This window comes from Dasypus novemcinctus, chromosome 7 (genome assembly GCF_030445035.2).
Source record: "Dasypus novemcinctus isolate mDasNov1 chromosome 7, mDasNov1.1.hap2, whole genome shotgun sequence".
NCBI classification, from domain to species: domain Eukaryota; kingdom Metazoa; phylum Chordata; class Mammalia; order Cingulata; family Dasypodidae; genus Dasypus; species Dasypus novemcinctus.
Window position 1 is genome coordinate 49,786,785 of NC_080679.1, and position 25,187 is coordinate 49,811,971.

At 36.9% G+C, this 25,187-nt stretch overlaps 1 protein-coding gene across 1 annotated transcript in view; it reads left to right on the forward strand.

Annotated features, from left to right (window-relative positions):
- The window catches only part of DNAH7 (dynein axonemal heavy chain 7), a 334,263-nt gene that overhangs the window by 127,441 nt on the left and 181,635 nt on the right, over positions 1-25,187 (forward strand). Inside the window, exons 26-30 of the mRNA XM_058300437.1 lie at positions 11,761-11,863; positions 11,983-12,110; positions 18,768-18,980; positions 23,096-23,194; positions 24,920-25,168. Coding sequence (XP_058156420.1) covers positions 11,761-11,863; positions 11,983-12,110; positions 18,768-18,980; positions 23,096-23,194; positions 24,920-25,168 — 792 coding nt within the window. The remainder of the gene's footprint in view (positions 1-11,760; positions 11,864-11,982; positions 12,111-18,767; positions 18,981-23,095; positions 23,195-24,919; positions 25,169-25,187) is intronic.

Sequence of the window (25,187 nt, forward strand, 5' to 3'; positions counted from 1 at the left end):
TATTTAAAGTGCTGAAACAAAACATTTGCCAAACATGAATTTTAATTCTGGTGAGAATATAAAAGCAGCATAGAGAAATATAGACTTCCTGGAAAGGTAACTATATGGATGATTATAAATGCCAGTACTATTGTATTATATTTTTTGATACGTGTCATGGATAGGCTAATTTGTCAACTTGGCCAGGTAATTGTACCCAGTTGTTTGGAAGGGGTAAGCCCTGGGCTAATTGTAATTCAAGGACATTTATGGACTTTACTCATCAGTGAGTTTACTACAGAGATGACTGATTACATCTATAATCAACCAGGGAGATTGCCATCAGCAATGAGTAATGTTTTTATCCAATCAGTTGAATGCCTTAAAAGGGAAAGTGACTTTAGCATTCAGAGAATATTTCTCAGCTGTCTTGGGACTGCCAGTGTCTCCTGAGTGCTCATCAAGGACCTTTATCAGACTTTCATCAGAGCCCCTGGTTTGCAGCCTGCCTACGGAATCTGGACTTGTGTATCCCCACGGTCATGTGAGAGAATTTTATAAAATCTCATACTATTTACAGATGTCTCCTGTTGATTCTGTTTCCCTACAGAACCCTGACTAATGCAGTATGTAATTTTACTATTTAATTCTATAGGTTATAAGATACAAATGCATAAAAAGTGATGATAATTGATGATTTGGGACATACATGGTATAAGGACACAATTTGTAAAAGTACAAAAAAATGGTGGGGCTAGAGGGGTATAGGAAAAGTATATGTGCATGCTATTGAAGTTGTTGGTATCAAATCAGATGTGATTGTTATGGGTTTAAGATGTTAAATTTAAGCTCCATGATAACCACAAAGAAAATGTGTGAAAATATATATTCAGACAGAAATGAAAAGTAACTCAAAATGATTTAAAAAATTGAATAAATATGAAAGTAGGCATTAACAGAAGAAATTAGGAGTAAATGATATGACTTACAAAGACCAAATAGTTTGATGGCTGAAGAAAGTACTGCATGATCAGTAGTTACTTTTAATATAAATGGATTACACTCTCCATTCAAAATGCACAGATTGGCAGAATGGATAAAAACAATTACCCAACTATATGCTGTTTATGAGAGACTAACCTTAAATTCAAGACACAAATAAGATAAAAGTGAAAGGAATCATACAAGATGTGGTACTCTGTGTCTGGTCTCCTGCATTTAGTGTAATGTGTGGGTTTTTTTTCCTGATATTAACAATTTGTAGTATTAACCTACATTTGTTCAGCTTCAAAGAAAAATGGTCTTATATATGCAATTTTACCTAGATTCATATTTCACATAATCTATTTTTCACATAATTTATTTAGTTCATAATAGAGGCACTCATACAGTATTTGTCCTTTTGTGTCTGGCTTGCTTCACTCAACATAATGACCTCCAGGTTCATCCATGTTGTCATATGGTTCATGACTTCATTTATTCTTACAGTTGCATAATAAATAAATATAAATCAATTTATATAGATGAAATCAGATTAGTGGTTATATAGGGCTGAAGAAGTACTGCTAAGAGGTATGGAGTCTTTCTTTTGGAGTAATGAAATTGTTCTAAAATTTTTGAGAAGATGAAAGTACAACATTGTGATTATACTAAAAGTCATTGATTATATACTTTGGAGAGATCAAACGGATTTTGTTTTTTAAAGATTTATTTTTTATTTATTTCTCTCCCCTTCCCCGTCCCAGTTTTCTGCTCTCTGTGTCCATTCACTGTGTGTTCTTCTGTGTCCGCTTCTATTGTCAGGTAGCACCGGGAACCTATGTCTCTTTTTGTTGCGTCATCTTGCTGCGTTAGCTCTCTTTGTGTGCGGTACCACTCCTGGGCAGGCTGGACTTTCTTCTGTGCTGGGTGGCTCTCCTTACGGGGCGCACTCCTTGCATGTGGGACTCCCCTATGCGGGGAACACTCCTGTGTGGCAGGGCACTCCTTGCGCATCAGCACTGTGCATGGGCCTGCTCCACATGGGTCAAGGAGGCCCTGGGTTTGAACCGTGGACCTCGCATGTGGTAGGCGGATGCCTTTTCCGTTGAGCCAAGTTCACTTCCCTCATATGGATATTAATAAAACTGCTTAATAAACAAATAAATAGCCAGAAATAGCAGCTATGTACAGCAGGGGAAACAGAGATTGAGAGGTGATGAGTTTTCTTGTTTGCTTTTTGCTTTTTATTATTATTATTGAAATAATGAAAATGCTTTAATAATGATTGAAATGATGACTGCACAACTTTGTGATTATACCACATACCATTAATTGTACACTTTGAATAAATTGTATCCTTTATTAATATGTATCAATAAAAATGCATTAAAAGCACTGGAAAAGTGAAATGAGAAGAAGAAAACAAACCATGCAAGTGATAACCAAAAGAGAGCTGGGGTAGCTATACTAATATCAGATACAGTAGACTTCAAGGCAAAAACTGTTATGAGGACAAAAGAGGTCTGTATACTGATAAAGAGGTGAATTTGACAAGAAGGCTTTGTAATACCACAAGAAAAGAAATAGGTTATTGATGTGGGAGGAGTGGGGGGGGTAGGGAGTACGGTATATGGGAACCTCATACTTTTTAATGTAACACTTTTTGCGATCTATATATCTTTTTAAAAAGACAATAAAAATGAACTAAAAAATAAAAAAATAATATTGTAGACCGATATCCCAATAAATATAGATGCAAAAATCCTCCTCAGAATACTAGCAAACTGAATCCAACAGTACATTAAAAAAATTATACACCATGATCAAATATCCCAGATATTTAAGGGAGGTTCATCATTAAAAAAATCAGTTGGCATAATATACCACATGTGGCAGTTTGAAATTATTGATGAGTCCCCAAAAGAGAAAGATTATGTTTATAAACTAATTTACTTTGGATATGATGTTCTTAGATTATATTGGATTCAGTTGAGGGACCCTTGATTAAATTACCTGTTAAGATTAGGACTTTGATTCTACCATGTCAGTAAGGTATGACTCAGGTTGAAGACCTGCCCCCTTGGTGGTCCTGTATAAATGGACACTCACTCAAGAAAACACACGGAAGAGGAGAGAACCTTGCCACTTTTGATCCTGTGGCCCTGGGAAGAGAGATGAATCATTCACCTTGGAAAGAGAGTCGAGACTCAATAGGAAGCCCTGAGAGAAAATCCCTATGGCAGCCTACAGCTGAGATCAGGAAGAGCTGGACCCACAGAGCCTCAGGGGGAAGAGGAAGCCCAGAGGGAACTTGAGGCTGAAACCCAAGCAGACGTCAGTGACATCTTGCTTCAACATGTGGCACCTGACTTGGTGAGAAAGCAACCTTAAGTTGGACTCCTTAGGGCCTTGTAACTGTAAGCTTTTAACCCCAAATAAATACCCTTTTATAAAAGCCAACAAATTCCTGGTACTTTGCATCAGCACCCCTTTGGCAGACTAATACACCACATTTGCAGAATGAAGGGGAAAAACACCTCATGATCGTTTTAATTGACACAGAAAGACATTTGAAAAAATCCCTTCTGCTTGATAGAAATACTTAGAAAACTAGGAATAGAAGGCATCTTCTCCCACATGATAAAGGTCATATATGAAAAATCCATGCTAATCTCAATGGTAAAAGACTGAGAGCTTTCCCTATATAAGATCAACAAAACAACAAGGTTGCCCACCGACACCACTGTTATTCAGTATTCTACTGTACATTATAACCAGTGTAATAAGGGAAGAAAAAGAAATAAAATATACCCAATTTGTAACTGAAGTAAAACTTTCCCTATTTGCAGATGACATGATCCTATATGTAGAAAATCCTTAAAAATCCATAACAAAGCTGCTAGAGCTAATAAATGAATTCAGCAAAGTAGCAGAGTACAAGATCAAGAAACAAAAATAAGTGGAGTCTCTGTACACTGCTGTGAACAATCTGAAGAGGAAACCAAGAAAAAATTCCATTTACAATAACAACAGAAAGAATCAAATGTCTAGGGAAAGGTTTGGCCTAGAGTGTAAAGGACTTGTATACCAAAACCTACAAAATATTGGTAAAAGAAATCAGAAGCCTAAGTAAATGAAAGGATATTACATACTCATGTATTGGAAGACTAAATATGGTTAAGATGTCGGTTCTACTCAAATGAATTTACAGATTCAATGCAATTCCAGTAAAAATTCCTACAGCCCGCTTTACAGAAATGGAAAGCTAATCATAAAATTTATATGGAAAGGTAAGATGCTCCAAATAACCAGAACCATCATGAAAAAGAAAAACAAGTGTGACAGCCTCACATATCCTGATTTTAAAACATTTTAAAGCTACAGTAATCAAAACAGCATGGGACTGGCACAAGATCAGACATAAAGACCAATGGAATCATATTGAAAGTTAAGGAATAAACCATGACATCTGTGGCCAACTGAATTTTTTTTTTTTAGCTTTCAAGGGCTTTTTCTTTATTACTGAAATTCGGCAATTGGATTAATTTATTATTATTATTAATGAAGCTTTAGATTACATAAAGGTTACATTGAAAATATAGGGGATTCCCATATATCCCACCCCCCTATCCTTCTTACACTTCCCCCCATTAACAAATTTCATTTCATTAGTGTGGTACACTTGTTACAATTGATGAGCACATAGTGAAGCATTGCTACTAACCATGGTCTATAGTTTATATTAGGGTTTAAACTTTGCACTGCACAATTTTATAGGTTTTGAAAAAATGCATAATGGCCTGTATCCATCATTGCAGTGTCATGCAGAACAATTCCAATATCCCCAAAATGCTCCATGTTATACCTATTCTTCCCTCAGAATCTCTGGTGACCACTGCTTTGATATCAATGTTACAAGTTCTTCCAGGGGGAATGAAAAAACATAAGGGAGGACTGTAACTATGAATTTAGTATTATGGCCAATTGATTCCCCCCCACAAGATAGCCCCCTCGTCTGTTTGCTCATCATTTCTCTTTTTGCTCATTGTTTTTGCTTGCTGTCTGCTTGTTGTTTTTTGCTCATTGTCTGTCTGTCTGTTCGAGTTTTCTTTAGGAGGCACCAGGAACAGAACCTGGGACCTCCCATGTGGGAGGCGGGTGCTCAACTGCTTGAGCCACATCCGTTCCCTACCAATTGATTTTTTTATATATATTTCCTAATCTTTTTTAAAAATTTACTTCTCCTTCCTCCCCCCCCCCCAGTTGTCTGCTTTCTGTGTCCATTCCCTGTGTGTATATTCTTCTGTGACCGCTTCTATCCTTATCAGTGGCACCAGGAATCTGTGTTTTTTTTTGTTGCATCATCTTGTGTCAGCTCTCCTTGTGTGTGGTGCCATTCCTGGACAGGCTGCACTTTCTTTCGTGTTGGGCGGCTCTCCTTACGGGGTGCACTACTTGTGCATGGGGCTCCCCTATGCGGGGGACACCCCTGCGTGGCATGACAATCCTTGCGCCCATCAGCACTGCGCATAGGCCAGCTCCACATGGGTCAAGGAGGTCCGGGTTTTGAACCGCAGACCTCCCTTGTGGTAGGCGGGCGCCCTATCCGTTGGGCCAAGTCCGCTTCCCCCAACTGATTTTTGACAAGGGTTTCAAGTCCACTCAATTGAAGAACAGTCTCTTCAATAAATGGTGCTGGGAAAACAGGATATCCATATAGGAAAGCATGATGGTGCATCCCTACTTCCTACCATAAATAAAAATTAACTAAAAATGGAGCAAAACCTAATATAGGAACCAAAATTTTCTCCTAGAATTTTTCGCCTAGAAGAGAACAAAGGAAAGCATCATTAGTACCCTGTGTTAAGTAGTGGTTTCTTAGACTTTACACCAAAAGCATGAACATCAAAAGAAAAAACGTTAAATGTAAACTCTCCAAATATAAAATTTTGTGCATCAAAGAACTTCATCATGAAAGTAAAAAGACAATGTACACAGTAGGAGAAATATTTGGAAATCCATATCCAATAATGGTTTAATTTCCACAATCTGTTAAGAACCCTGAACTCAATAACAAAAAGGCAAACAACCTAATTTAAAAATGTGAAAAAGAGTTAAATAGATATTTCTCCCAAGAAGATGCGCATATAAACAAATGAAAAGATGCTCAACATATTTAGCTATAAGGGAAATGCATATCAAAACCACAATAAGATACCATTTCACACCCACTAGAACAGCTACTATTTTAAAAAAACAAAAAATAAGTATTGCTAAGGATGTGGAGAAATAGGAACACTCTTTCATTCTTGGTGGGAATGTAAAATGCTGCAGTCTCTGTGGAAAACAGTTTGGTGGTTCCTCAGAAAGCCAAGTATAGAACTACCGTATGACCAGCCATCGCACTACTAGTTACATATCTAAAAGAACTGAAAACTGGGACTCAGATATTTGAACATCAATGTTCACAGTGGCATTGTTCAGAATTGCCAAATGATTGAAGCAACCCAGGCGTTTATCTCTCGATGAATAAACAAAATGTGGTATATGCATACCATGGAGTATTATTCAGCCCTGAGAAGGAATGAAGCCCTGATACATATGACAACATGGATGATCCTTGAAGAAGACATCATGTTGAGTGAAATAAGCCAGGTACAAAATAACAAGCATTGTGTGATCTCACTGATAGAAATAACTAAAATAAGAAAATTCATTGTGTCAGAAACTAGAATACAGGTTACCAGGAGCAAGGATGGGGTAGAGTAGGGTAATACTTAATTAGAACAGTCTCTCTTTGGCATGATGGAAGAATTTTGGTAATGGATGGTGGTGATGGTAGCACAACACTGTGAGTGTAACTGACACCACTAAATTGTCAATTTGAATATAGTTAAAAGTATATTTTAGGTTGTATATATGTTACTAGAATGAAAATCTTAAAAACACATATGATTATACAACACAAAGCGTGAACCCTAATATAAACTATGGACTATAGTTAATATTATTAAGAATAATTTCTCAATTGCAACAAGGTTATCACACTAATGTGAAGCATTAATAATGGGGAAAATAGTGTGTGACGGTAATATATGGTAACTGTATTTGCATGATTTTTCTGTAAACCTATACTTCTTTAATTAAAAAAAAAGCTTTTTGGGGAAATTAAATGCAGAGAACCATCAGTTCCACTTTTAGGTATATACTCCAAATATTGGAAAGCAGAGACTCAAACAGATACTCATACACTAATGTTCATAGCAGCATTATCTACAATCCAAAAGGTAGGAACAACTCAAATATCATCGACAGATGAATGGATAAACAAAATATGGTATAACCGTATAATGGAATACTGTTCAATCATAAAAAGGAATGAAGTTCTGATACATATTACAACTCTGATGAACATTGAACACTTCATGTTGAGTGAAAATAAGCCAGATACAAAAGGACAGATATTGTATGATTACACTTACATGAAATAGCTAGAATATGCAAATTCATAAGACAGAAAGTAGATTAGTGCTTACTAAGGCTAGCAGGAGGGGAAATGGGAAGTTATTGCTAGATGGATAAAGAATTTCTGTTTTGAGTAAAGAAAAAGTTTTAAAAATGGAATGTGGTGATAGTATTGCCTCATAAAAGTTATTAATGTCTCTCTATTTTACATTTTATGATATATATATTACCACAATAAAATCAGTTATTTAATTATTACATTTTAAAAGTTTATTTGAGACAAGTTCTACTTCTCCATTCCCTGCCACTGGGTCATGTTACTGATAAATGAGAGAGGAGTTCCTTGAATACATGGGGGTATTTAAAAGTTTGAGAATCAGGACATGAGGTAAAGGTTGTATAACTCTAAAGATTTTTTTAACCTTTAGACCTTGTGATTAGCAATTTATTTTCAGTAATGTACTTGTGTAGACGTATTCTAGTTAAGAATTTGTTTTTTGTGAACCAGAAAAGCTTGTTTTTTCCCCCTTATTCTCTGTTGAATTCCTACTCTTACAAATCTTTAAAATTCTTCCAAATGGTAGAATGAAAGGTGTAAAGTCTCTTTTTATAAACCTATAAACAGCTGATTATTTTAGTACCTTGTTTCTACAGCCTGTTATTCTTTAAATATTAGGTTACATAATTTGAACACAAAATAATTCATTTGGAATATGGGTTATTTTATTTGCTTATTTTAATTTTTCTATTTTTTGTATATAATAAACTTTATAATGAAGTTTTTTAGATTGCATTAAAGTTACATAGAAAACATAGGGGATTCCTATATACCCACCTTTGCTCCCTCCAATATTTTTCCCTATTAATAACATCTTACATTATTGTGGTACATTTGTTACAGTTGATATGGATTGCTACTAACCAACGTCTATACTTTACATTATAGTTTATACTTTTCACTGTACAGGTTTAAGGATTTGACCAAATGTATAAAAGCCTGTATCCATCATTGCAATACCATGCAGAACAATTCCATTGCCCTAAATTTACCCTAGTTTCCACTTATTTTTTCTCCCCTCTCCCCTCAGAACCTCTTGTAACCACTGTCTTTATATCAGTGTTGTAAGTTCTTCCATTACAACAATAGTAGTAAGTCTACTTTGGTCCATGGTTACATTCACCCATTATGTTTACTCATTCCTCAATCTTGAGGCTTTAAAGATGATGATGCCAACTCTGCTTCATATTGAGAGAGGCTTAGATCTTATAGGGCAGATGAAAGAACTGTTTTGCTTGCAGTTGTAGATATTCTTTGCTTTTGGGGGTGGGGTTTGTCCATCATCACATTTTGTTATCGTCTTGGGTGAGATCTAATGAACTGGAGAGTAGGTATTGGCTGCAACTCTGCTGAGATTCAGGACTCAACCAGCATATAAACGACTAAAGACAATAGTCTCTGGGACCTACATTTAATGGGAATAGTGCTAATTTTAAGTTCAAATAAAAGGGGTACAAGAATCATGTTATCAATTATATCAATAAATGAGTCTAACTCTGTTACACTGGGGAAATAGATTGTCCTATAGTCCAAGGTAAGGCCCACTGATAGGGTGTTGTTATCATAGGGTTATGTGCTTTGCCTATAGTGTCCAGATGTCTCTAGAGCCCTTGGGAGCACCCCCTGTTGAGATTTTGTTGCAGTTAGTGACATCTGCCTGAGACGTGCATTAGCATAACTCTGAAACACCCTCCCGACTCACTTTTAAATCTCCTAGCCATGTAAACTCTTTCGTATTTAATGTTTCACCCCTTTCGGTCTTTTTCCAAATGCATTGTTGGTTGGTGCTTGGTATTAATCCCTTGGTGCCGGGGAAGCTCATCGCCAGGAGTCATGTCCCTTACTGGGGGAAAGGTAGTGAGTTTATTTGCTGAGTTTGGCTCTTAGAGAGAGGCCACATTTGAGTAACAAGGAGGTTTACAGGAGGCAACTCTTAGACAATAGTTATTAGGCTAAGTTTAAATTTTACAAGAATATGTTCATAGTTGCGTGCATTAATATTGAGGACTTGACGTAGTGGCCTGTTTTATTTTATTAGGCACTGCCTATGTACTTGAGAGATTCTTGCCCCTTTATTTGAGAATGTAGGAGGACTCCCCAGGATGGGAGTTTAATATATTTTGGTTATTGCATGGGTCTTCACACACTGTCTATGATTTTTAAAGTATACTTTAAATATTATGTAACCTTTATATATCCAAATTTTCTTTAGGAAAAATAACATTATTTTTAAAGAGTAACAAAAAAGAATATACCAGTCATAACCCATAGAGCAGTTTGTTCCATGCTGACATGAGACATGGTAATCTCATAACAAATTTTGTGTATGCAAAGTCTTTACATTTATAATGTCAAAACATTTTGAATGAAGTAGAAAAATAGTCAAAATTCTAATGAATAATATCAAGAAAACATTTGAATGAAAATTTTTTTCATTTTCTGTAAATATATACAACCTTGTTATAATAGTGATCTATGATTACAGTAATGATCCAATGTTCTTTGAGATATATTACTCAATTTTTAAATCTACACGGAGATGTTCTTAGTTCTTTGATTTAGATTCAATCACTTGAGTATTAAATTTGCTTTATCAATAAGTTATTATTGATAATGCAGCTATTTTGTGTTAGGATCATGATGAAGAATGGGGATGCAAAATGAAAGGAGACATGATTCTTGCATCAAGAACCTACTAATATGGGTAGTTATTGGAATGGGACTTTATAAGCATTTTGTCTTCTGTGTTTTCTAGTCCTTTTATTATAGCATGTAATAGAGATCAAACAGATTCTTCTCTAAATAATGAAAATTTACTATTTTTGACTTTCCTGGAGTTCATTTTCAGTCTCCTATAGTTCAGTAGAATGAAATATGTAAATCTAAAGTAAGCCATTCTTAGTCATGTGACATTGGCCTAATTAACATTTTGTATGCAAAGCCTTAATTTCCTTTCAATAAGATATATACAAATTGCTATGCATCATTCTTGGTACATACCCAGTACTCAATGAATCACACACACACATGTGCTAACACACATATCTATAAAATATATGTTCAATAAATAATTGTTTTAATCGTTTGATTTTTAAAATGTAAATTTGAATTTAGACTGAGCTACTCTACTCATGTTTGATTTTTCTAGTTTCTTATTATTTCAAATTGGCAGTTGTGAGTTAGGATTGCAAACTCTAGCCTTAAACTGTATTAGTTGGCCCCCCCTTTATTTTTATTAGAGAAGTTGTGAGCTTACAAAACAATCATGCATAACATGCAGAATTCCCATACATCACCCCTCCACCAACACTTTGCTGTGTAACATTTGTTACAGATTATGAAAGAACATTATCAAGATATTGCTACTAACTATTGTGTATAGCTAACATTTGGTATATTTTTTCCATACACCCCCCCCTCCAATAATAACACCATGTATTAGTATTGTACATTTGTTATAGTTCATGAGAGAATGCTCTCATATTTGTACTGTTAACCACAGACCACCATCCACTGTGTTATAGTCTCTTGCTTTGTACAATCCAGCCAAAGTGTACACTTAACAGCTTTCAGTTTTATCACAGAATTGTACAGCCATCACCTCAGTAAATTTTGTAACGTTTTTCTTAGTCCAAAAGGAAAAAAATCCCATACCTCCTATTATTGTCCCTTAGCATTGATATAACCCTTCTTTGACATGATGCAAGAGTATTTTTATACAATATTGCTGTTAACTATAGTCCATAAGTTCATTAATTAAAATTTTCCCATGCATCACCTCGTTCTTACCACCTTGTAATAGTGATGTACATTTGTTCCAGTTCATAGAAGAACATTCTTGTATTTGTACTATTAACCACAACCTCATCCATCACTGGGTTCACTGTGTTATACAGTCCCTTTTAAGGAAATGGACCACAACGAACTAATCTTAATTATTACAACTCATTCCATAGAGTCCACATGAAAGATGCAAATAAGATCAACTTGTAAATAACAAGTAAGAAAAACTTTGAAATTACATGTGATTTGGATAAATGCCAAAAGATAGACAGTAAAAAATATCTATTGGAAATTGTCCCCAATTGATCAAACCTTTTATTCATGTGGGATAATGAATAGGTAATGAAAAAATAAGCCATCTTTAAAGATAAGGGTGACTATGTAATTTCCTTGATAGGATATTAAATCCTCGAAAAGATCAGGTGAAAATGCAACATTTCAATATAATATTTGATCAGATAAAATTGAAAAATGTCATTACTCTTTTCTCCCAGGGACTGTTATCTTGTGGAGCCTGGGCTTGCTTTGATGAGTTTAACAGAATTGATTTGGAAGTACTTTCTGTGGTTGCTCAACAAATTCTTACTATCCAAAGAGGTAATGGACTAGTCTGTCTTGAATTACGTGGAAACAGAAGAAATATGAGAGGTAATGAATGGCACAAGTCACATTTATATGTGGTATTACTAAGTCATTTCATTCTTCATTACCCACAGGTATTAATGCAGGTTCTGATATACTAGTGTTTGAAGGAACTGAACTAAAACTTGACCCCACATGTGCTGTCTTTATAACAATGAATCCTGGGTATGCTGGTCGATCAGAACTGCCAGATAATCTGAAGGTATGGAAAGGATAACTATATCATCTATTTCCTTTCTTTCTAAAATTAAAAAAATTAATATATAAAAAGAGAACATACTAATCTTGAATTTTATGCAAAATATTTGCTTTCAGTAATTTTACTATTTTAAAAAATAGTTTTTATAGAAAATAAGTACTTTACAAAATATATACACACTAGATGCAATTTCATCAAAAACATTTTAAAAATACTAAGTATAAAAAATTAGAAAATACAGGAAACTACTAAAAAGGTATCTCTCTACTGCTTACAATGTTATTTTCTCCCAATTTTGAATACCTTTTTTTACAATGTTGAAATTAAACAATTATGTACACTGGATTTTTTTTCCAAGTTAATATTATAGCATGAACATAATTCAAAGTATAAATAAATTTATTGAACTGTCTTACTCTGGATACTTAAGTGGCTTTTCATTTTTCTGTATTCTAAATAATATTGCAATGGGCAGTTTTTACTTAAGACTTTTCTCTACTTAAAAATAGAAAAATTTCCATAGGACCAAGAACTATGTTGCTAAGCTGTCTTCCAACATAGGTTGTAACAATTGATACCCCACATCAATTCTCGATTTTCATGGATACCCAGCATGGAGATTTTATTCTTCCTGCAAAAAAGAACAAAACAACAAACTTTGCTAAACTTATAGACTAGAACCATCACTTAAAACAAAACAAAACAAAATACCACCGCCAAAAATATCTTTGTTTGTGAAGTCTAGTATAAGCTATTTTATATCCTCTTCTGGTGCACTGTATGTTTATGGCCAGTGCATCAGAATGACGTTAAAAAATAATTCACTGGTAATTGTGGGTCCAAAACCAAGTCTATGTTCCACCCACTATTCACGCGCTGAGACTGACAGCTTCTCAAACTAGATGAGGACTTTTCCGCCAAAAAGATTTTTGATAGGCCTAATTGCTGCCAAATATTTTTACATTTCCATTTTCTGCCCTTATTAGCCCAGAGGTTTTTTTTTTGTTTTTTTTTTTTAAGATTTATTTTTATTTATTTAATTCCCCTTCCCTCCCCTGGTTGTCTGTTTTTTGTGTCTTTTTGCTGCGTCTTGTTTCTTTGTCTGCTTCTGTTGTCGTCAGCGGCATGGGAAGTGTGGGCGGCGCCATTCCTCGGCAGGCTGCTCCCTCCTTCGCGCTGGGCGGCTCTCCTTATGGGTGCACTCCTTGCACGTGGGGCTCCCCTACGCGGGGGACACCCCTGTGTGGCTCGGCACTCCTTGCGCGCATCAGCACTGCGCATGGGCCCGCGCCACACGGGTCAAGGAGGCCCGGGGCTTGAACCGCGGACCTCCCATGTGGTAGGCGGACGCCCTAACCACTGGGCCAAAGTCCGTTTCCCCAGAGGTTTTAATACTTTGTCTTATTGAAGGACAGTCCGATTTAAAAAAATGAAAACTGTAAATAATCTTTACCTAAGAAGCATTTTAAAACTTTCCATTGTGGTTTTCTTTTGCAAAAGTCTTTTTGTAGCAATTTATTCATTCATTCATTTATTTTATTCATTCAATTGGATCCGTCCAAATACATAAATATTTATAAAGGCAGGAAAGGCAAAAATCTGTGAGTAGCTTGTCATGAAAAGCTTAGAATCTTTATTGGTTGAGTCTGTTAATGCCCTAGGCAGATTTTTCCACAGTTTTATTTACAGTGCTTGTTTTAAGTGTCAAAATATTCACCTTGGAGTCCTTGGAGTAATTAACATACTTTTCTTCTACATTAGGGCAAAAGCTGCTCTCAAATTCAGATATCTTTTCTTTTGCTCCTCTTGTGTGCAGTCTTCTTGGGTACAGTGCCTATGGAATATCTCTTTTCAAGTCAATCTAGAAATGCCTAACCATTTTGAAAATATACTATTCTAAAATAAAAATGCTGTATTATTTCCGAATTAAATTTTAAGAGCTACATTGTCATTTTAAATGAGCAAAGCTCAAAAGAGTCTGCTTTGGAATTAACAATTCTAAAATAAAATCTTGCTAGGTCCAAAGAGTATTGTGCTCCGTCTTCAGAGTCACCCTTCTTCACCCAGTGATTTGGCCAGGCACCCGAACCCATGGATCCTGTTTCACAAAAGTTATAATTCCTGCTTCTTCTGTCCAGTCCCATGGCCACAACTTGCTCACCTTCTCTTCAATCTTCTCTTGCATGTCTTATTGCAACAGTGCATTTGTTACCAATCTTCCTCACTGAAAAGTACCATAATGAATTCCCCTCCACAATGCTACCAGTACTATCTGTCTGTTAAAAAGAAATCTAATCACATGATTTCTGGGCTTAAAAACTGCTGGGCTCCTTTTTTGCCTCCAGAATAAATTTCCAATTTCTCAGCATGGTCTGTGACAGCCTCAGGACCCAACTCTATCTGTCCTGCCAGGTCCCTATGTCTTTCTGTCACACTGGGCCTTACTAGGATTTGCCTTGCACATGCTGTTTGCTCCCTTGAGGGTTTTGCTAGGTTGCCCTTTCCCTGCCTGACAAATTCAGACTCATCGTTAAGCTTTCCAGGTCAGATATTACCTTCCGGGTGATGCTGCTGGGCCTGGCAGAGGTTTATAGGCAGCGCATAGACCACAGGTCCATGAATTCCCCTGCTAGGTCTCTCCTGTATCTCCTGAGACTTGAGAGGCAGATTGTGTTTCTCCACCTGATACTCCCTCCTTTCCGCCTGTGTCTCTGATGGGCAACTCCACATAGACTCTGCCTGGTGAAGACCTCTCCCTTTGCCAGCGGCTGTCTTGGGCAAGACTTAAAATGCTATAACTTGGCTTTCTCTTCCTTATTATGCACATCTCCTGCCTCCTTTGTCCCAACTCTGGGAGTGAAGGCCCCATTAATCCTGCTACCGCAGGCCCCTTTCTCTTTCTCCAACATGAGTCCAGCCCTAAACTCAACAAGCTGTAACTGAATTTGGGGATGTGGGAACTTACAGCCTAAAAGCAGCTCTTTTCACAGGAAATGTTTTCACAAATCCTCTCTCCTTTACTCACTCATATATTTTACTGTTTACAAGTAGATGAGAAGGTTCGAGTGCTGTGTATATTTCCTTTGTAAATTCTAGATATTGGGCAGGTTAACCTACCTTTGTCATTGGTATACATCATATCGTGCAAGAAGAGTCCCTTTTTTACATCCTGTTACACCTAATTAAAACTTGCATGTAGGAGTGGATGTGGCTCAAGTTGGGTGCCTGCCTACCACATGGGAGGTCCTAGGTTCAGTTTCCTGTGCCTCCTAAGGAAGATGAGGAAGATAGAGCTGATGTGATGAGTTGATGCAACAATATAATGTAACAAGATGATGCAATGAGGAAACACAACAAAAGACACAACATGCAGGGAGCATATGTGGCTCAAGTGATTGGGTGCCTCCATTCCACACGGGAGGTCCTGGGTTTGGTTCCCAGTGCCTCCTAAAAGAAGATGAGGAGACACAAAAAAGCATACAACAGACAGACACAGAGAACAAACAGCAAGCACAAAACAATGAGGGTGGGGTAGAAATAAATAAATCTTTGGGGAAAAAAAAAGATCTTGCATAGTAGAGCAAATTCTTAAACATATCTCCATGTTAGAGAAGCTATATTTTAGATTGAAGGTATTCTGAAGAATCTGATTCAATGATTGTTTAGAATAAATGTTAGAAGCCATGGTAAAATAGACATATTCTATATCTCCTAATGTTAGAAAGCCTATAACCTGATAATAGCTTTCCAGAGAGTATGCAGCATGAAACTTCCTAGTAGCAAAGAGGAAAATAGTGAGGTAGATTCCGAATCCTCTATTTCATTCAACTAAAACCCAACTCACTCTTGAGCAGATCACACTATTTATGAAATGTATTTCCAGTCCCTTGGGAAGAAAAGGTCAGAAATTGTTGCTTGAATTTATTATTATTTTTTTTTGTCTGCTAGAGTTTGAGGTTCTTTTTATTTTTTTTAAATTTTTTTTGTATCATTCTTTTTTTTAAATTGACTTTGTAATAATCTTACATTAAAAATATATATATATATGAATTTATTTTTATTGTACCAATATGATGTCCTCTGGAAGCATACTCCAGGAAGTACATATACTTGCTTATATTTCACCCTTTTTCTACCAAATATGGCAGAGGCAATAGAACAACTATTTTGATATTTTTGCTGAGATAAGCCTGAAGAGTAATCCTCACATTGATTACATACTGGAATTCATTCAATTCCTGGCAGGTTACCTGAGTCTATAACTCCTTTTTTGTCATACTCAATAAACCATGTCATTGGTTAAGCTAGAATTCAATTTAACTGCTAAAATAATGGGGGAATGGATGTAGCTCAGTGGTTTGAATGCCAGCTTCCCATGTACAAGGTCCCAGGTTTGATCTCTGGTACCTTCTAAAAATAAAACCTCAGAAAATACTAAATTATCCCCAAATTTACCGCTAACAAATTACTTCTGCCCCATCTAAAATCAGATCATAACAAATCGGCACGTCATATGCATCCTGTGTGAGAACCACTACCAGCTTAGAACATCTACCTCCACAGTATTTTAGACTTAAAAAATCTTTTGATCAAGATGCATTTTATCTGTGATAAATAAGAATCAATGTTAAATCCTGATGGAGAACTCTTAATAAATAGGAAATCACAGTAACCTCTTGCAACTTATTTCCTTCACTCTATTTTGTTCCCCTGGCCACTGACTTGTCTGTTTAATGAATTCCACAAACATATTGCTAATAGTGCTGACAGAATGTGAATAGAAATTTGTGTAATTCCTGTGGTGAGTGGGAAACCTACAACCCATGGTACTAACTGCTGATCCAAAACCAGCAGCAACTTGTACTACCATAGAAAGACTGTATCACCCTAACATACCCAGTCATTCTCTTAATCATTCAACAAATAGTTGTTTAGAACCTAGCCTTTAAAGATGCACTATCTGTACAGCAGTTCTTTTGCATTCTTTTTCCCTTAAGGGTGTAGTAGAAAGAACAGTTACTTGCTTAAGCCTTTCCTGTTCCAAGTTGTTCATGCTCATTTTTAAAACACTTTGTCCTTTCTATTCTTTAGTAGTAACTTAGTGGATAAAATAGTAATAAGGCCTGTAGCTAGTAATTAACATAACACATAAGATGGATCTTGCTTGATGCAAACCTTTTATTTATTCTCAATTTGGAAGTCATAATACATCACTTAAGCAAGATGTCTATATTTTCTATCTGCCTTGTGTTTTGAGTGATTCGGCTGATTCCCAGAGGTATTTATAAGCTATCTGAGTAGGATTGTCATTCACATAGGGGCTTCATTGTTTTCCTAGAATATTGTTTTCCTTCTTTTTTTTTTTTTAAAGATTTATTTATTTATTTAATTTCCCCCCTTCCCCTGGTTGTCTGTTCTTGGTGTCTATTTGCTGCGTCTTGTTTCTTTGTCCGCTTCTGTTGTCGTCAGCGGCACGGGAAGTGTGGGCGGCGCCATTCCTGGGCAGGCTGCTCTTTCTTTTCACGCTGGGCGGCTTTTCCTCACGGGCGCACTCCTTGCGCGTGGGGCTCCCCCACGCGGGGGACACCCTTGCGTGGCACGGCACTCCTTGCGCGCATCAGCACTGCGCATGGCCAGCTCCACACGGGTCAAGGAGGCCCGGGGTTTGAACCGCGGACCTCCCATATGGTAGACGGACGCCCTAACCACTGGGCAAAAGTCCGTTTCCCTGTTTTCCTTCTTATCTTTACTTTCCTTCTTATCTTTAATACAAGTCATGTTTTATTAGTTGAGCTATTCCAGTGGATGTGAACTCAGATTTCTTATTTATTCTTTTAAAATCTATTCAGTTTTCTTTCTTTCTTTTTTTTTTTTAGTAGGTCCTAGGGATTGAACGAAGGACCTCATACATGAGAAGCAAGTGCTCAACCACTTGAGCTACATCTGCTCCCCTCAGTTTTCTCGTTATTTGTCATGATGTAAGATTGACTTGTCCCACAATATTTAAAATTCCATGAGAAAAAATTTTTTTACAGTTTGAGAAATTGGTTTATTAATAATAATTATGCATGACCTTTCCAGTTTTCTTTCCTTTATTATGTTCTCTGAAAGACTGGCATGGTTACTACAGACTCAAAGAGGTTAAGACTATTTCAGACTATATCATTTATATAACATAGTTTTGTTATTAGGGGTTACCTGATGGACCCAAAATTATATAATTAATTAGATGTATCGAAAGATCCTCTAGAAAACCCAGTCTCCCAATACCAGGCATGTTCTTAACAGCCCAGGTGAGAAGCCTGGCAGAGTCTGAGATTCTTTTCCCTATATCATGTTGCCTCTTTGGAAGAATATAAAATAATTGACACTTAGCTCTTTGATGAATTAATCATTTGTCAAAGATGTAAGCATGATAGAAACTTGAAAGTGTACTTGAAACATAATTTAAGGGAAAATATTTATACAACAAATTAATGATATATTTTATTATATAACAACAGGAAACACATTTTTCTTTTTAATGAAATTTTTGTCCTATATGATTTGTAATTTAACGTTATTGCAGAAAAGCTATAAAGTCATAAAATGTTGAGAAATAAAGGACAGGGTTATCTTTGTGATGGTCTTTTTAAAAGCACTTTTTCTTCATGCCAATAGGCCCTCTTTCGGACAGTGGCGATGATGGTGCCTGACTATGCCATGATTGCTGAAATAGTCCTGTACTCCTGCGGCTTTGTCACTGCTCGGCCGCTGTCAGTAAAAATTGTGGCTACATATCGATTGTGCTCAGAGCAGCTGTCATCTCAACATCACTATGACTATGGAATGAGAGCAGTGAAGTCCGTGCTTACTGCTGCTGGAAATCTAAAGGTAGAGAAATCAGGCATTTCTGATACAACATGTCCCATTAGTTAATCCCAGGACTACGTGTCTACACAGTGCTCTGGGAAAACTGGTTGGTTTCATCAACTGACTGGAAAAAAACAATGATTATACTAAAAAATTAATTGATTTATTTGCACATATGAAAAAGTAAATCTTGTAATGATTTATAAAAATGTCAATATCTAATTATTTTGGTTTAAGTTCTGTTCCATAATTTTAAATATCTGAAACTAGGTACTACCAAGGAATAACATTACTTGCTTTTGAGAAATGTTTTCAGAATTTTCATGTATAACTTTAAAGGAAATAATATATGATTAATAAAAATGTATAAATGTCACTGTAATTACACAGTTGCAGCAAACTGTTGATTAGCAGTAAGAAATTTGCAATATAATGTTTGCATTTTAAAATGGTATTAGAGTAGCTGAGGTGGCTCAGGTTTTTGAGTGCCTCTCTTCCACATGGAAGGTCCAGGTTTGGTTCCCTGTGCCTCCTAAAGAGAAGATGAGCAGACAGAGGGCACACAGCAAAGGGACACCGAGAGCCAACAGTGACTGCAAACAACGAGGCAGGGGGTGATAAATAAAATAAATCTTTTTAAAAAATGGTATTAGTCATCATCTGTATAGATGAACACCCAAAATACTTTTAGTCTTGGTTAACTTTTCATTGAAAGTATTTTGTGGAATCATAAAATACAGCTACACAACAATTAGTTCTTTATGAAAGAAAGATAAGCTATATCTAGCAGCATAATGCACCAAAGTGTGACCTTGGAGTTTGTAGAGTTTTCATGTTCATGATTTGTAGAAGACATGATTTAAAAATATCTTCTGGAATAACATTATAAAGAATTTTGATATATAGTGGTGATATTCTATTTCACCACATTAGCCTAACATAACTTCAAGTCATTATTTTTTTCAGTAAACAAAAGCAACCAGAAGTAACAATTTGTATTAACCTGACATGTCAGGATTACATTATAGTCAGAAAATGGGAAAGATAATGCTTTATTCTAGTGTCTGTCATCCCTGAAATCTGGGCTAGGCAATTGAGCTATTAAAGTTAACGTAGCAAATGAATCCTGCAAATGAATCCTATCATTCTCTGTCAAAAGCTAATTTAGAATTGTTGAATGTTTTGGCCTGAATATTTTGAAGCTTATATCTGTTGTGTCAAGAAACATTTTAAACATGTGTTTAAAAATAAGTCTCTCTACATAGGACAGAGTCTTATTTCCGTATTACAAATGAGAAAATTTGAGGTTAGAGAGGTCAGAAACTCAAAGGTCACTTAGCAGCAGGGTGAACAAGTATCATCACTAACACTTTCCCCCACATTCTGCTGCATGCTGCCTTCCTGCTCCTTCCAGCCCTCAAGGGCAGCAGCAGCTAGTGAAGGGTGATAGTGGCAGGAACACATGCTTTGTATTTGGAAGGTGTCAGATGGACAGATGGCTGTGAACAGACAAAAGCTTCAAGAATGCAAACAGACATCAGGGCCCACATCCCAGGTTTATCTGGTCTCCAGGTGAGGCCATTTTCATCCTGTCTCTCTTCTACTTGGCACAAGTCAGCTCCTTACTCTAGGTGAGACTGTGTTTAGTGCTTTTTCCCAGAGTTCTAGTTTCTGCAGTTATTTTTAGCTGTAGTGTTAGTGCATACTTGGGACAGGTGAGGCGTGACAGGGAATGTGGGTGGGACTAACCCTTGGATCTCTGGTACCAGGCTCTGGGCACCCTGACTTATTATCTACCCTGAGGCTAGATTTCACCCTAAGAACTATGTGGAATAGAACTTCTTGTATATTCTTCAGTTTTGAATTCAAGTCTGAGGGTCACCCTTGCTTGATGTTTATATCGTTACCTGGTTTTGACAACTTGGATCCCTCCATTATCTGTAAGCAATGCCATGGCCTGTGTTCTTTATGGCCCCATTTCCCAGGGTTTTGAGAGACCTGGATAGATAAGAGTCTCTGATTTAGGTCTGGTGATACATCATCAGGCAGGAAGCTACCTGGAAAGCACTTTAAGGAGCCAACCAAGTTCTGGGGTATTCATCAAATTTTTGAGATGAATTAAAAATAATCACAATCTAGTTCAGTCTAGACCCCACCCACACTCTCCAAGCACCTAGAATCCTCCCCAGAGGGCCCTTAAATGATTTCTTCAGGTTCTCTGGAATTGTAGGCTTGCTTCAAGCCTGGAATAGCCTACCTGTCTGAAACCCTATCACTGGGACCTTAGTATGCCTTACTAAAGTAGAGAGGTACTTTCTTCATTCTCACTTTCAGCTCTATACAGAGTCTGAGGAATTAAAACCAGACTGGTTAGTATCATGAAGCCACTTTTATTTCAACTGGACACAATGAATACTACATAAATTAACTTTTTGGTTCAGATGAGAAATAAGGGGAAAAAGTTCTTTGGGCCAGCAAAAAAAAAAAGAACCTCTCAAATAGCAAAACAGACTTCCAACACTACATATAGTCCAGGTGGTTAACTTGAACTAAAGGCAATGTCCCAATGAGCAGGCCTACCTTTGACCCTGGGAGCTCTGGAGAGTCAGACTTGTGAACTTGACTGACACCAGCACTGACCAGTCAGGCAGGAACATGAAATTTATTAGGCAGAAGGAGTCTTGAGGAAAGGAAGAAGTGTCTGGGAAATTAAATGCATGATGAAGTGAAATGTTGAGGGAAATATTTGAGGGAAATAATTTTGAGTCCATATATATGTTAACATTTGAAACTTGTCATGGATTATAAGCAACAAGTTCAGAATTAAGTCACATTTTTAGTAAACCTTGGGTATATCAACAAATGTTTCGAAATTTAATTGTTTTCTTAAATATCCTCTACTTAACTGATTTGCAGGTTAACCAACCTTCTCCACTCTCTGTAGAGCACACTAGATAACACATATCAGCTAGTGGGCATCACTCTGCTTGGCCTCCCGCTCCAGCCTCCACCAGTTGAGTGGTAGTCCTTACCCAGAGTCAGCTTGTTTGTTCCCAAGTCTTCTTATATTTATTATATTCAGAGTCAGCTTGTTTGTTCCCAAGTCGTCTTATATTTATTATATTTAGATTGTCTCATAACTATCATTCAAGAGCATTATTCCCTTAAAAAAAAATAGAACACAACAAAACTGGTGGAGTAGATGATGCATTATGGATGTATTTTCTTTTGCAAAAAGAACAGTACAGAATGCTACATTCAGAGAAAAGGCCTTGGCATCAAAATATTGGCCAATGAGTGAATACTTATATCTTTTAAATTTAAATGCATCTTTTAAAATGATTACTCACTTTGAATCATTATTTTCTGATCTCAAATGCATAGGATAAGCAAGCTCCCATGCAAAATATAGGCAACAGGGGAAGCAGCTGTGGCTCAATCATTTGGGCTCCTGTCTACCATATGGGAAGCCCTGGGTTTGCATCCCAGGGCCTCCTTGTGAAGGCAGGCTCACCCGCATGCTGCAGAGAGCTGACTGGCCTGCAAGCACTGCAGAGTGCCTCCTGGCCCAGCAGTGCTGCAGAGAGCAGACTCAGCAAGGTGACACAACAAAAAGGGAGACAAGCAAAAAATTCCAAATAGTGCAGTGATGGACACAGAGAGCAGAGAGCAAGCAAGCCGCAAGGGGGGAGGGGAAATAAAATAAATACAGACATAGAAGAACACACAGCGAATGGACAGAGAGCAGACAGCACACACATACACACAAAAGTTGCAGGGGGGGGGGATAAAAAATTATATATATATATATATACATTTATATATATATAGGCAGTAACAACTCCTGAACTACATTGAATTCTTGGCCAACAATTTACCCAGCTCATCTGTGATAAGGTAGTTAGTTCACCATAGGTTTTTATTATAGCCAAGAAGAAAATTCAACAAGTGGAAATGTCAGTTTCTATCATTAATAACAACCCAATAAAATGAAAAGAGCAGATATTTATAAGAGTCACATTTTTGCATTTCTTTCAATTGCCTTTAGGGCTAGTGTGCATTTGTGTATGTGTATGTGTGCACAGAAGGGTGCAGTTAGCAGGCGCAGATATCATCATGAGTGTATTTTCTTTTAGCTGAAATATCCAAATGAAAATGAAGAAATTTTGCTGCTTAGATCTATTATTGATGTAAATCTGCCAAAATTTTTGTCCCATGATTTGCCACTCTTTGAGGTAAGAACATTGTTTATTATAATGTATCAATAATAATGTATTGTGAAATATTTATGTTTGCAAAGCTCCATAGGAGAAACTTTCACTATAGAAAACAGCCATAAGAGTACAGAGAAGCAGATCAGTCCTTGTTTCATTTGAAGTGTGTTTCGCTTTGTTACTTTGGATGACTTTCAACAACTTGGGGTTTTTAACTTGTATTTTTTTCACTGCAGAATGTAATGAGCACACAAAAGTTACGTAATATGTTTGCTTATAAATTCCTCTGGAATGTAGGCTCTGTGAAAGAAAATGATTTATCTAACACACCAGGGAAACCCTAGCACAGAGTAGATACTTAGTAAATGTTTGTTAAAGTAAAGCTTGAAGAAATAAAGAAATAAACTCAATTTCTTTAATGAATGTAATGGTTTTTATGGAGTTGTTTTTCAGGATGATTTAAGATAAGAATTAAATTTACTAATTCTGTAGGATACCAGGATTAGATTAGGAGTAATTGAGAGGAAGTATTAGAATAATGATGAAAGGTTTCATAATATAATTTGGCATCATTCTTTTCCTCTTCCTCATCATCTCAGGTAGAAAAATCAAGGGATGTTCTTTAATTACAAGATATTAGCATGATTATAGGATCTCTGGATGGTGGACCATAACACAGTGACACCCAGATAGATGAGAAAGACTTAGGCTCCGAAGGAGAAAAGGCTGCCATGGACGGTGTCAGAGGGGTTGCCCCTGGGGGAGATGGTAACAGTAAACTGGAGCCATAGGCAAGTAAGGTAGAGTTAGCTAGATTTTCTTCTTGTGTTTTGGGTATTTTGTACAATTCCATGGGCTCAAGGAAGAAGGGTCCTCCCTTAGATGCTTGATATCAGGGCCTTCTGACATCAGGCGTGTGTTTGTTGTAAACCATGAGTGTCCAATTTTGATACTAGGAGCAGTCTGGGTGTGGGCTTAGCAAACTGTCCATGAGGAGAATTGGCAGTTTTTTAGCCATTGCCTCAAAACTGGGTCAAGACAGCCCTTATAAAATATTATATTACGAGGGGGGAGTGGTCTCCTGTCGAACGTCCTATGTTGCACTAATGAATACAGGCGGTTAGTTCCCCACATGTAAGGACAGACAACATTATAGCTGTCACGGGGAAGGGGAGAAGCAATCCTTCCACTGTGGGTGGTCCAGCTTCTGAAGGCACCCATAGGGACAACGTATTTAGAGCTGACATTGCAAATATTTACAGAGCAAATCAGCAAGGCAAGGGTTCAAATGTTCTTCCTAAAGTTTGCACTCAATTTCCTTGGTACTAGTGCACTGTACAGATTTTTCAGGAGTAAAAGCTATCTCGGAAATGGAAATATACCTCACCAGATGTATTCTCATGCAGTTGCACATTCATTCAGTGAACATTTATTGAGCAGTGTTTCTCACATGGAGCACAATTGGCAACTGTGATTGGGACAGTTCCTTGTGGCATTAGACTGCCCCACACCCTGCAGGACATTTGGTATCTCTGCCTCCTTCCCCTGTTACTTGGGACAACCAGAAGGGTACTGCCAGGGATTTCCAATGGCCTACCTGGTGGGAGAGTGAAAGTATGTTACAAGTTATTCCATTAACACAAGATAGTAACTATAATAACAATAAATGTACTTGGGTCCATGGTTACACTCCCCTCTTTGTGCACGCGTATCATCTATATGAACTCTGAAATTAATTGTCAACAGGGAATTACTTCAGATTTGTTTCCTGGGGTGAAATTACCAAAACCAGATTACAATGATTTGCTGGCAGCTATCAAAGACAATTGTGACAACATGAATTTGCAAATGACCAAATTCTTTTCTGAGAAGATTCTTCAAATATATGAAATGATGATTGTCCGTCATGGTTTCATGATTGTTGGAGAACCATTTGGAGGAAAGACCAGTGCGTATCGTGTCTTAGCTGGAGCACTAAATGATATCTGTGAAAAGGTAAGTAGTTATTAATGCA